Source organism: Chelonia mydas, chromosome 10, assembly GCF_015237465.2.
Source record: "Chelonia mydas isolate rCheMyd1 chromosome 10, rCheMyd1.pri.v2, whole genome shotgun sequence".
NCBI classification, from domain to species: domain Eukaryota; kingdom Metazoa; phylum Chordata; order Testudines; family Cheloniidae; genus Chelonia; species Chelonia mydas.
The window spans coordinates 53,705,337-53,717,380 of NC_051250.2; the positions used below are offsets into that span (position 1 = coordinate 53,705,337).

The 12,044-nt window shown below is 42.0% G+C and overlaps 1 protein-coding gene across 4 annotated transcripts in view; it reads left to right on the forward strand.

The window, feature by feature from the left end:
- Positions 1 to 12,044, forward strand: part of OTUD7A (OTU deubiquitinase 7A) — a 246,605-nt gene that overhangs the window by 175,004 nt on the left and 59,557 nt on the right. For all 4 annotated transcript variants that reach the window (XR_006284337.1, XM_043524039.1, XM_037911551.2 and 1 more), the window contains one exon: positions 1,111 to 1,329. Coding sequence is in view for 3 of the 4 variants with exons in the window: in XM_043524039.1 (XP_043379974.1) it covers positions 1,111 to 1,329 (219 nt within the window). In the remaining variant the exon portion in view is untranslated. The remainder of the gene's footprint in view (positions 1 to 1,110; positions 1,330 to 12,044) is intronic.

Consider the following 12,044-nt stretch of genomic DNA (forward strand, 5'->3'; position numbering starts at 1 on the left):
TCGGATCCTTCTTGCTCATTTCCTCTCTAAACCGTCTCCATCTTTTCAATATCTCTTCATACAGAAGGTTTTCCATGCCTCTAATCTTTTTTCCTCCCACTCTGTTTTTGGACTTGTTCTATTTCTGTCTTTTTGGATATAAGGTTACTGGAACTGAACATAGTGTTCCTGGTAAGGGTGTGTCATCGAACTATAATACTGGCATTATAATATTGTCAGCAGTGCTTTCTAGCCCACTCTTTGTAGATCCCTATGTTTTGTTTGCCTTGCTGACCTCTCCTCTGTATATTGAGTAGATGTTTTCATTGAATTTCAATAAGGATTTATAGCAAAATAGGACAAAGGGTCCCATTGTTTGTTTGTTTTTGTGGTTTTGGTTTTTTATAAAATAAGGTTCTTCCTTAATATAGGCTTGCAATATTCTTCATTCTTTGTGAACTGCCTGTTATTCCTAGGATCAGGGCATATAAAGCGAACTTGTCTTTATAGCAGAATAATGATGTTGAGATTACTTCTGAGTCAACTTTTGAGATTAAAGCAGAATGTGGTATGTTTGATGTTTGGAGTGATGTGAGATGATGGTTGTGTGCTGAATTTCATTTGATCCTTAACAAGTTAACCAAACTTAAGGGTTTGAAATATATAATAGTTATGCTCTGTCACAATCTACTAGTATATATTTCTTCAAATAAATCCTTGAACACAATTCTCCAAAACCCAATTCTACAGAAACACTTCTTTCACCAGTCATTGTTTTAAAAGTTAATCTGTCCAGTCAGAGCCATATTAATCTGTAATGTGCACAACTTCAGAGTAGGAACCATGTGTTCTTTTATGTTTGACAGTGCCCAGCAAAATGGTGGTAAATAACAATAATAATAAATAGTAAGTCCTCAAATGATGGAAATGGAGGTGCATTTGGAATGAGTTCATTTGTTGATAAAATACCATCATAGGAAAGACGGGGAGGCATTCTTCCTGGTCTCATATGTAAATTGTACCACCACCTTCCACTTGCCTATTGTTAGGATGAAGAAAGTATTGTCATAAAATCATGACTCTTGTTGTAATGTTCTTACTTCCCTCAATCTATCTTGGGTTCCTCCACAGAAAAACGACTCTCCAGAGGTATTTCTCATGCCAGCTCAGCCATAGTCTCCCTTGCTCGATCACATGTAGCAAATGAATGCAGCAATGAACAGTTTCCTTTGGAGATGCCTATATACACATTCCAGCTACCAGATCTTAGCGTGTACAGTGAAGATTTCAGAAGCTTCATTGAACGTGACTTAATCGAACAGGCAACAATGGTTGCTTTGGAACAAGCAGGTGAGTGAATGCTCTGGATGGCAGCAGTTGTGTGATCTGACACTTGGTTTAACATTCTTCGATCACACTTCATTACTGCAGCTGGCACATCCTGCACCAGAAATAAATGTGAGCAATCAAAAACAAATACTGTGTTCTTTGGAATATCACATGCAGTTCCCAGCTCCATCTTTAAGTCTCTGCAGTAATTAGTGGCAGATTGGTTTAATAAAACAGGGAAACTGAGATAGAAAAGAGGAGAGGAGGGGAAGGAGAATGATAGGCCAGGAGAGTGAGACTGATCAGGGGGAGGGAAAGGGGAGAGAATGCTCTAACCCATTGAATGCCATCAGTCAGTAGAGTTTGGGATCATTTATAGTACTATCCTTGTGGCGCAGTTTCCCCATCTATAAAATGGGGATAATGATGTTTATTTGCTTTGTGAAGTGCTTTGAGCTATAGAGATTAAATGAAGCATAAAATAGAGAGATTTATGATTTTTATATATGTGTGTGTATATATATAAAAATCATAAATATTAGTTAGGTCCCATATTAAATCTACATTTAAAAGTTGCATGTGAAATTGAATTTAAAACTAGCAAAAAATGTTTAAGAACATTCCATTGTAAATAATATTTAATGAATGAGAGACTCTGAGGTGGAAGTTAGATAGCAACATGCTGTTGAGAGACAGCCAGGGTTTCAATCCTGGCTCTGCTGATGACATTTGGAGGTTGCCATAATTTGAGAGACAGTGGGCATAGCTGCGAACTCCAAGGAGCGCCAAAGACCGCACTCCTTGTATGAGCCCCCTACATCTCTTGCTTCAAATGCCCAGTCCTCACTCTGCCTTGTCTCGTTCTTAGGCTCTAATGAGCTTCCAAGTAAATTGCTTCACTAGCCACCGTAAGAGTAGTGCTTACTCAAGTGTACTCCTTCTGCATTGGCATAAATGGAACATCAGTGTCACTCATTGCAGCTGTGTCTCTTATCTTTCCTTAATCTTACATCAAAACCTTTACATTTTGAAACGCATTTTGTCAGTTGGGTAGGATTTGCCCCAGAATTTAAAGGGCATTGTATCAGAAACAGTTAGTGTAAAGTTTTTTCTTCTTCCTCTACACTGAAAATTCTGTCATGCTTGATTTGCTTACATCGCAGTTTTACAGGGTGGTGTACATGGTGTCATGTCATTTTAAAAATGTGTAGTAAGCCATCTGTTAAAATATGGAGTTAATTGATTCTATAACATGTGTGCACTAGAAGAAATTTACTTCTGAAAATCAAGAGAAATTACATGTAATAAAGCCTTAATCTTAAAGTATGGAATCTGCACTGAGCAGTACTGTCTTCTGCTGATACAGCACCTTTTGCACAACATAGTAAACATTTTTCCTAATACAACATATTTTATAATGGATCTATTTGCAATGACTTATTTTGAAATGCTATATTTTCATTTAATACACAGTTATTGGCTCGAGATGGAGTGAACTGGAAGCCCAAATCCAAATAGTACAGGGGCATGGGGTATATAAAGTCCAGACCCAAACGTGTATCTAAATTTCACAATTACAGATGACCAGGTAATGAGCAAAACGCTGAATATGAACAGCACTGAACTTTGAATGGGGGATGTTGAAATCCAGATCTGAATTTTGCAGCTCAGCCCCATGAGTAGTTATAACTAAAACTTAATGAAAATAGAGACGGACAACCATTAGAGTAGAATAAATACTGGTTCAAATTGTTGACCAAGAATCAAACTGAATCCAAACTAAAACTGTTTTGTGAAGTTCAAAAGTATTTAATACGTATTTTTCTTTTTCATTTTCTCATATCTCTGCACCCCTTTGGGTTTGGGCCAATCGCAGAAGTAAAAGTTCCAGTTCAATTTTTATTCAAGTGAATATTTATGAATGATTCTTTGAGTTATTTCCCCAGCTCTAGTCAACCATAAAATCAGATGACTGTAATTAGAAGCTTCCTTATGGTGCAAAATAGCAGCCATACTAAAGAAAGAGTTTCATTTCACTCATTACATTCAGTACATTGGCTCAGTTGTTCATGACACACGTGGTATTTATTGGCTGCAAGAAAACAAATGATCTTAGAATATGCTCATCCTTTTGCACAGCTCCATTTTTATACCTCTTTTTAAGTTAATATAGAAATTAATTATGATTAGACCAATGATTAAAACTATGTGCTACAACTTAATACAATGGGTAAACAATACAGGAATAAACAGTGATTTCTAGATAGACTGTTAGTTTTGTGAATTTTTCTATAGCTGTAGGAAATGTTTAACAAATCATAGAATCATAGAATATCAGGGTTGGAAGGGACCTCAGGAGGTCATCTAGTCCAACCCCCTGCTCAAAGCAGGACCGATCCCTGACTAAATCATCCCAGCCAAGGCTTTGTCAAGCCTGACCTTAAAAACTTCTAGGGAAGGAGATTCCACCACCTCTCTAGGTAACGCATTCCAGTGTTTCACCACCCTCCTAGTGAAAAAGTTTTTCCTAATATCCAACCTAAACCTTCCCCACTGCAACTTGAGACCATTACTCCTTGTTCTGTCATCCGCTACCACTGAGAACAGTTTAGAGCCATCCTCTTTGGAACCGCCTTTCAGGTAGTTGAAAGCAGCTATCAAATCCCCCCTCATTCTTCTCTTCTGAAGACTAAACATCCCCAGTTCCCTCAGCCTCTCTTCATAAGTCATGTGTGCCAGTCCCCAAATAATTTTTGTTGCCCTCCACTGGACGTTTCCCAGTTTTTCCACATCCTTCTTGTAGTGTGGGACCCAAAACTGGACACAGTACTCCAGATGAGGCCTCACCAATGTCGAATAGAGGGGAACAATCACGTCCCTCGATCTGCTGGCAGTGCCCCTACTTATACATCCCAAAATGCCTTTGGCCTTCTTGGCAACAAGGGCACACTGTTGACTCATATCCAGCTTCTCATCCACTATAACCCCTAGGTCCTTTTCTGCAGAACTGCTGCCTAGCCATTCGGTTCCTAGTCTGTAGCGGTGCATGGGATTCTTCCGTCCTAAGTGCAGGACTCTGCACTTGTCCTTGTTGAACCTCATCAGATTTCTTTTGGCCCAATGCTCTAATTTGTCTAGGTCCTTCTGTATCCTATCCCTACCCTCCAGCGTATCTACCTCTCCTCCCAGTTTAGTGTCATCTGCAAATTTGCTGAGGGTGCAATCCACACCATCCTCCAGATCATTAAGGAAGATATTGAACAAAACTGGCCCGAGGACCAACCCTTGGGGCACTCCACTTGATACCGGCTGCCAACTAGACGTGGAGCCATTGATCGCTACCCGTTGAGCCCGACAATCTAGCCAGCTTTCTATCCACCTTATCGTCCATTCATCCAGCCCATACTTCTTTAACTTACTGGCAAGAATACTGTGGGAGACCATGTCAAAAGCTTTGCTAAAGTCAAGGAACAGCACATACACTGCTTTCCCCTCATCCACAGAGCCAGTTATCTCATCATAGAAGGCGATTAGATTCGTCAGGCATGACTTGCCCTTGATGAATCCATGCTGACTGTCCTTGATCACTTTCCTCTCCTCTAAGTGCTTCAGAATTGATTCCTTGAGGACCTGCTCCATGATTTTTCCAGGGACTGAGGTGAGGTTGACTGGCCTGTAGTTCCCCGGATCCTCCTCCTTCCCTTTTTTAAAGATGGGCACTACATTAGCCTTTTTCCAGTTGTCCGGGACCTGTCCCCGATCACCATGAGTTTTCAAAGATAATGGGCCAATGGCTCTGCAATCACATCCGCCAACTCCTTTAGCACTCTCGGATGCAGTGCATCCGGCCCCATGGACTTGTCCAGCTTTTCTAAATAGTCCCGAACCACTTCTTTCTTCACAGAGGGCTGGTCACTTCTTCCCCATGCTGTGCTGCCCAATGCAGCAGTCTGGGAGCTGACCTTGTTTGTGAAGACAGAGGCAAAAAAAAGCATTGAGTACATTAGGTTTTCCACATCCTCTGTCACTAGGTTGCCTCCCTCATTCAGTAAGGGGCCCACACTTTCCTTGACTTTCTTCTTGTTGCTAACATACCTGAAGAAACCCTTCTTGTTACTCTTAAATCTCTTGCTAGCTGCACCTCCAGGTGTGAATTGGTCTTCTTGATTTCACTCCTGCATGCCTGAGCAATATTTTTATACTCTTCCCTGGTCATTTGTCCAATCTTCCACTTCTTGTAAGCTTCTTTTTTGTGTTTAAGATCAGCAAGGATTTCACTGTTAAGCCAAACTGGTCGCCTGCCATATTTACTATTCTTTCTACATATCAGGATGGTTTGCCCTGTAACCTCAATAAGGATTCTTTAAAATACAGCTAGCTCTCCTTGACTCCTTTCCCCCTCATGTTATTCTCCCAGGGGATCCTGCCCATCAGTTCCCTGAGATTGTCAAAGTCTGCTTTTCTGAAGTCCAGGGTCCGTATTCTGCTGCTCTCCTTTCTTCCCTGTGTCAGGATCCTGACTCAACCATCTCATGGTCACTGCCTCCCAGGTTCCCATCCACTTTTGCTTCCCCTACTAATTCTTCCCAGTTTGTGAGCAGCAGGTCAAGAAGAGCTCTGCCCCTAGTTGGTTCCTCCAGGACTTGCACCAGGAAATTGTCCCCTACACTTTCCAAAAACTTCCTGGATTCTCTGTGCATCGCTGTATTGCTCTCCCAGCAGATATCAGGGTGATTGAAGACTCCCATTAGAACCAGGGCCTGCGATCTAGTAACTTCCGTTAGTTGCTGGAAGAAAGCCTTGTCCACCTCATCCCCCTGGTCCGGTGGTCTATAGCAGACTCCCACCATGACATCACCCTTGTTGCTCATGCTTCTAAACTTAATCCAGAGACACTCAGGTTTTTCTGCAGTTTCATACCGGAACTCTGAGCAGTCATACTGCTCTCTTACATATAGTGCAACTCCCCCCACCTTTTCTGCCCTGCCTGTCCTTCCTGAACAGTTTATATCCATCCATGACAGTACTCCAGTCATGTGAGTTATCCCACCAAGTCTCTGTTATTCCAATCACATCATAATTCCTTGACTGTGCCAGGACTTCCAGTTCTCCCTTCTTGTTTCCCAGGCTTCTTGCATTTGTGTAAAGGCACTTGAGATACCTTGCTGTTTGTCCTGCTTTCTTAGTATAAGGCAGGAGCCCTCCCCTTTCGCGTTCTCCTGCTCGTGCTTCCTCCCAGTATCCCGCGTCCCCACTTACCTCAGGGCTTTGGTCTCCTTCCCCCGGTGAACCTAGTTTAAAGCCCTCCTCACTAGGTTAGCCAGCCTGCTTCCGAAGATGCTCTTCCCTCTCTTCGTTAGGTGGAGCCCATCTCTGCCTAGCACTCCTCCTTGGAACACCATCCCATGGTCAAAGAATTCAAAGCCTTCTCTCTGAAACCACCTGCGTAGCCATTCGTTGACTTCCACGATTCGACAGTCTCTATCCAGGCCTTTTCCTTCTACGGAGAGGATGGACGAAAACACCACTTGCGCCTCAAACTCCTTTATCCTTCTTCCCAGAGCCACGTAGTCCACAGTGATCCGCTCACGGTCATTCTTGGCAGTATCATTGGTGCCCACGTGGAGAAGTAGGAAGGAGTAGCGATCTAAGGGCTTGATGAGTCTCGGCAGTCTCTCTGACACATCGTGAATCCTAGCTCCTGGCAAGCAGCAGACTTCTCGGTTTTCCCGGTCGGGGTGGCAGATAGATGACTCAGTCCCCCTGAGGAGAGAGTCCCTGATCACCACCACCCACCTTCTCCTCTTCGGAGCGGTGGTCGTGGAACCCCCATCCCCAAGACAATGCATCTCATGCCTTCCAATCGGCGGAGTCTCCTTCTGTTCCTTTCCCTCAGATGTATCATCTAGTCCACTCTCCGCATTAGTACCTGTGGAGAGAACATGAAAACGGTTGCTTACCTGTATCTGCACTGCTGGTACATGAACGCTCCCCTTTCTTCTTCTGGAGGTCACATGCTGCCAAATTTCTTCACCGTCCTCCTGTCCCTGCTGCGCGGCCTGCTCTGAATCTTCAGAACATTGTGCCCATAGAAGCATATCCTGACATCTGTCCAGGAAATCTTCAGTTTCTCTTATGCAACACAGGGTCGATACTTGTTTCTCCAGACCTTGAACCTTCTCTTCCAATTTGGAGACCAGCTTGCACTTTGTACAGACAAAGTTGCTTCTGTCCTGTGGAAGAAAGACAAACATGGCACATCCAGTGCAGGTCACAACAGCTGAACGCTCCCCATCCATATTACCTTCCTTCTATGAGCTTCCTCAGGAGTTGTAGTAACTAATCAGAGAAGCCGCCAAGATGTAAGCCTCGGTGGGCTTTCCCTGGGTGAACTCCCTCTGTTAGCCTCTCTGCTATTCGCCGCTCAGCTGGTTTGCAGCTGACTGGCTTTTTATAGCAGTCAGACCCACTCAAGGCTCACCTGGAACAAAGCACTCCCAATTCACACTTTTCGAACAACCAACCAATCAAGCACACGGTCAAATTGGCAAACTGTCTCCACAACAGACACTCAGATACTCACCAACACAGCCTCTCTAATGCAGCCCTTAGTGTACCTCCTCTCAGACAGATCCCAGGCAAACTCCCTCTGTTAGCCTCTCTGCTGTTCGCCGCTCATCTATGGAAGTTGTCAGAATTATCTCTGTTTTCAATAAAATGTTATCTTTAGTATTATAATTCAGTATATATGGTTTCCTGACAGCTTAACCTTCACTGTGATCAAAATACATAATTGTCCTCCTGGGTTTTTAAGTTCCAGAATAGTAATTATTTCCCTCATTGCCATGGTGAAAGGTAAACAACGGACCCTCAAGAAACAAACAAACCATTCATAGTAAGCTTTAAAAGTTCAGGTCAGTCATTTTATGATAATACCTAAGGCAAGGTCACAATCCTGCACTGAGTACCTGCAGATGCACCCCGGCACCTTCATAGTTCTCAGTGCACAATCAGGGCCATATTTGGTTCATATCAACCATTTGTGCAGGGGCATAGTGAGATTTAATCACACAATTAAGCTTCCACTTCTCATGAGAAATCTATATTGTAGCGGGTCTTTGAGCCTCTCTTCATGATTAATTCATGAAAGTACATCTTGAAATTTGGTCTCATTTTATGAGAGACAAGTTTATATATCTTTCATGCACTGACTATAACTTTGTCTAATAAGGAATCTAAACCTTGAAAAGCAGCATTTCATAACTGCTGTGGGGAAAAAAATTAAATCTCTAATTTTAATTTTAATTTATGACTGGTTTGGGCTTGTAAGTCAGCCATGAAAGTCATTTGAAAAAATATACCTAAAGTAAATAATATACTGTGCGGGTTTTAATAAACACATTAATCTGATGAATGAAGCATGAAATGAGTACATCTGTACTGGTTCTATAATATTCAATTTAAACTTTGCCTTAGATTTTAAATTAATGTAATGAATGTTTAATAAATATACACAATTTTATAGAAATATAAGTAGCATCCATAGCATCTGAGTACAATACAGTGAAAACTGCTGCAAGAGAAGACTAGATCCTCAGTCCTACTACATTGTCTTTGCCCAACTCTGGTTATATATAGGGCCCATAAAATCATTTCTATTTGCCACTTGAGAAATACCCAGTTACGTACAGCCACAACTGCTGCTCTGCACTATAATCATCTGATGTACAAATTATATGGTGCTCTATTGTTGGATGTACATTGGTGCATTTTCTGTTTGTTGTTGCAGTTAGTAGGTGAGACAAGGGGAAGAGGAGGAGTGGGGTTATCATCCAGTCAGTAGCAGCACTCAGAATTTTTACCACAAGTCCTTCATGTGAATATACAACAACATTAAATGGTTAAATAGCCTGCTTCCCTAGCTGAGTATGGGTTGATTTCTCAGTACCAACTAACAGGGGAAGGGCAGGGAAAGCAATATAAGCTGGCTCCTTCCACCATCAACTCCGTAATCCACCCAGTTCTATAGACCTCCCATAAAACAGCAGAAAACACCATTGTCAAACTTTTGTAGTGTTTCTTAGGCACTTTGTTTTAATTACTGTTTCTCTCTGAAAACCAAATTGAGACCCAATGTAAGCAGAAGCAGTCTATAGGGCTGATCACAGAATACGTCTACACTGCCAAAAATGACCCCCAGCAGCTAGTTTCAAAGCCCAGATCAGCTGACTCGGGCTTGTGCTGTGGGGCTCAAAATAGCAATGTTGTAGTTCAGGCTTGGGCTGGAGCCCAGACTTCAAGACCCTCCTCCTCTCGCCAAGTTTCAGAGCCCAGGCTCCAGACTGAACCCAGATGTGTACACTGATTATATTAGCCTCATAGTGCAAGTCCCATAAGCCCAAGTCAGTTGACCCTGGCTCTAACACTCATTGCTGCAGAGGGGTTTTTGCTGTATAGATGTATCCTAGATACAAAGGTTGACATTGTTCTCCTATGTCTTATTAACTCAATTATTGTTTATAGGTAACTGCAGAATAGTATTTCACAAGCATGGTGACAATTCACGCTCATATGTTTGAGCGCAGGTCTAGTGCTTTATATTAAACAGTGGCTACATTGCATTCCATTATCCTTAAAGGAAATGGGATTTCTATCCTGAATTGCAAAAAGATAGAACTGCAAACAGTGTGGAAAATAACCCTGGGATTTTGTTGTTGTTGTTGCAGTCCTGAGTGCCAACCGCCAATGGCTGACCATTTGGATAACAATAGCACTGCTTTCCAAATATGGACTAAATGATAGGAATCAGATTACACAACAAATTTCTGTACTGTTTCATCTAAGATTGAAGATGTCTCTCTGGACTGGTTTTGGTTTGTTTTTTCTAGCTTAAGAGAAAGTCATGATGGGATTTGCTGTTCTAAATTAGTCAAAGAAAGGCTGCCAAAAAAGCGGGGGGACATTTTCACAAAATGCAGGCTTTTCACTAATGTCAATATTCAAAACATTCAACCAGCTGTTGCTATTTATATATAATCTTATCTAATGGGTAGAAGTGGTGGATACCAGCATTTGACTTGTGTGCCAGGTCACACAAGAATTTGTGGAGGATTATCAGTAGTGGATGAGAGTCCTTTTGAGGCTGAGAAGACTTGAGTACTAGACTTGTTTTGCAAGCAAAAGGTATTATTTTGGGGCTTACTCTTTTGCAGGGGGAGGTGGAGAAATAACTTGTCTGGAGAAGTGAAAGGAAAGCAGTTTTTTCGTGAGAGGAAAGATCTAGTATTGCAATGGTCTGAAGGGGCAGCCTAAAAGCAGATTATCTAGAAGTTTGAGATAGGTTGCTGCAAATATCACAAGCCAAGAGAGTTTATTAGCAGACAGTCACTGGTCAGCATTATCTAGAATTATATGAGAATGCTCTAGATCAGTGGTTTTCAACCTTTTTTTCATTTGTGGACCCCTAAAAATTTTCGAATGGCGGTGTGGGCCCCTATGTAAATCTTATACATAGTCTGCAGATCCCCAGGGTTCCACAGACCACAGTTGAAAACTGCTATTCTATGGTAACGACAACCTTTTGCAGAGCCCTTAGACGTAGTCTACAGACCTCCAAGGCTCTGCAGACCACAGGTTGAAAATCACTGCTCTAGACTGAATTGCCCACCTTTACCCCTCTATATTATTCTCCCTATGTCTTGCCTGTTTCTTGAAATGGTTTATATTTATTTTCTTACTGTGTATGTGTAGTGACTTTACATATCTGGGAGTCCATATTTGCCCTGAAGGGACTCAGGGTGCAATCTAGCTCTAGTGTGAAACTGTTTTCCAGTGTTGTTGAGGGCACTTCAGGAGTAATTCCTCCTTTCCCCCTGCTGAGAGACATAATTTATAAGTGACTATGCATCAAGTCCATGCAAGCTGCTAGACATTAATTCTGCATAAATAAGGCTGTAAACACATTTCATTTCTTGCTCTGGTTTCACCTTCCAAGAAAATATAAAATCAAGAATAAAATAGGGCAGGAACATATAACTGAGGCATAGTACACACACACTCCATAGAGGTTCTTTAATATCATACATTCCAACTGTTGCATTGAATTAGGACTGCTTTTATGTGTAGCAATGACCTTGCAATAGAGTGGGTAAGGGATATTTCATAATGCACCTCAATAAAGTTGAAAGCAACAGCAAATTAGTCTTTGTAAAGGTCAGTCTTTTAACACAGTCCATTTTGTTGCCTATTTTGATCTTGTGTCTGCATTTTTAATGGAGTTTTGTGTGAGAGGACATTAAGGATTATGATTGCACATCTAATACATTCTTGCATTATACAGTCTACAGCATATCAAATCATGATGCTTCTGTGGCCCAATCTTTCCAGCTTGCTGACCAAACATATTATTTCAGAAAGGTTAAGAGGCTCCAAATCAATACTGTAGAATGCACTCCCTGCCTTGTTCTGCATTTGCTTTGGGCCACTCAGGCAATGCAAATGAAGCTAAAACCATCCACAAGTCTTCTGCTGCGGATCTCCCCTAGCAACGAGAGTCCCAGTAGGTACATATCTCGGATGTGGCTAGTCTTAACATGTCCCTCTCTGCAGCCAGTGGTGCAATGGGCATTTTGGAAAGGGGTGTATTGGAGGTAAGAAGGAAAGTGTCCAAAGCACATTTAGACTATCCCTGGCCCACATGTGTTCTCAGGGGTCAGTTGGTAGCTGGTACAAGTTAG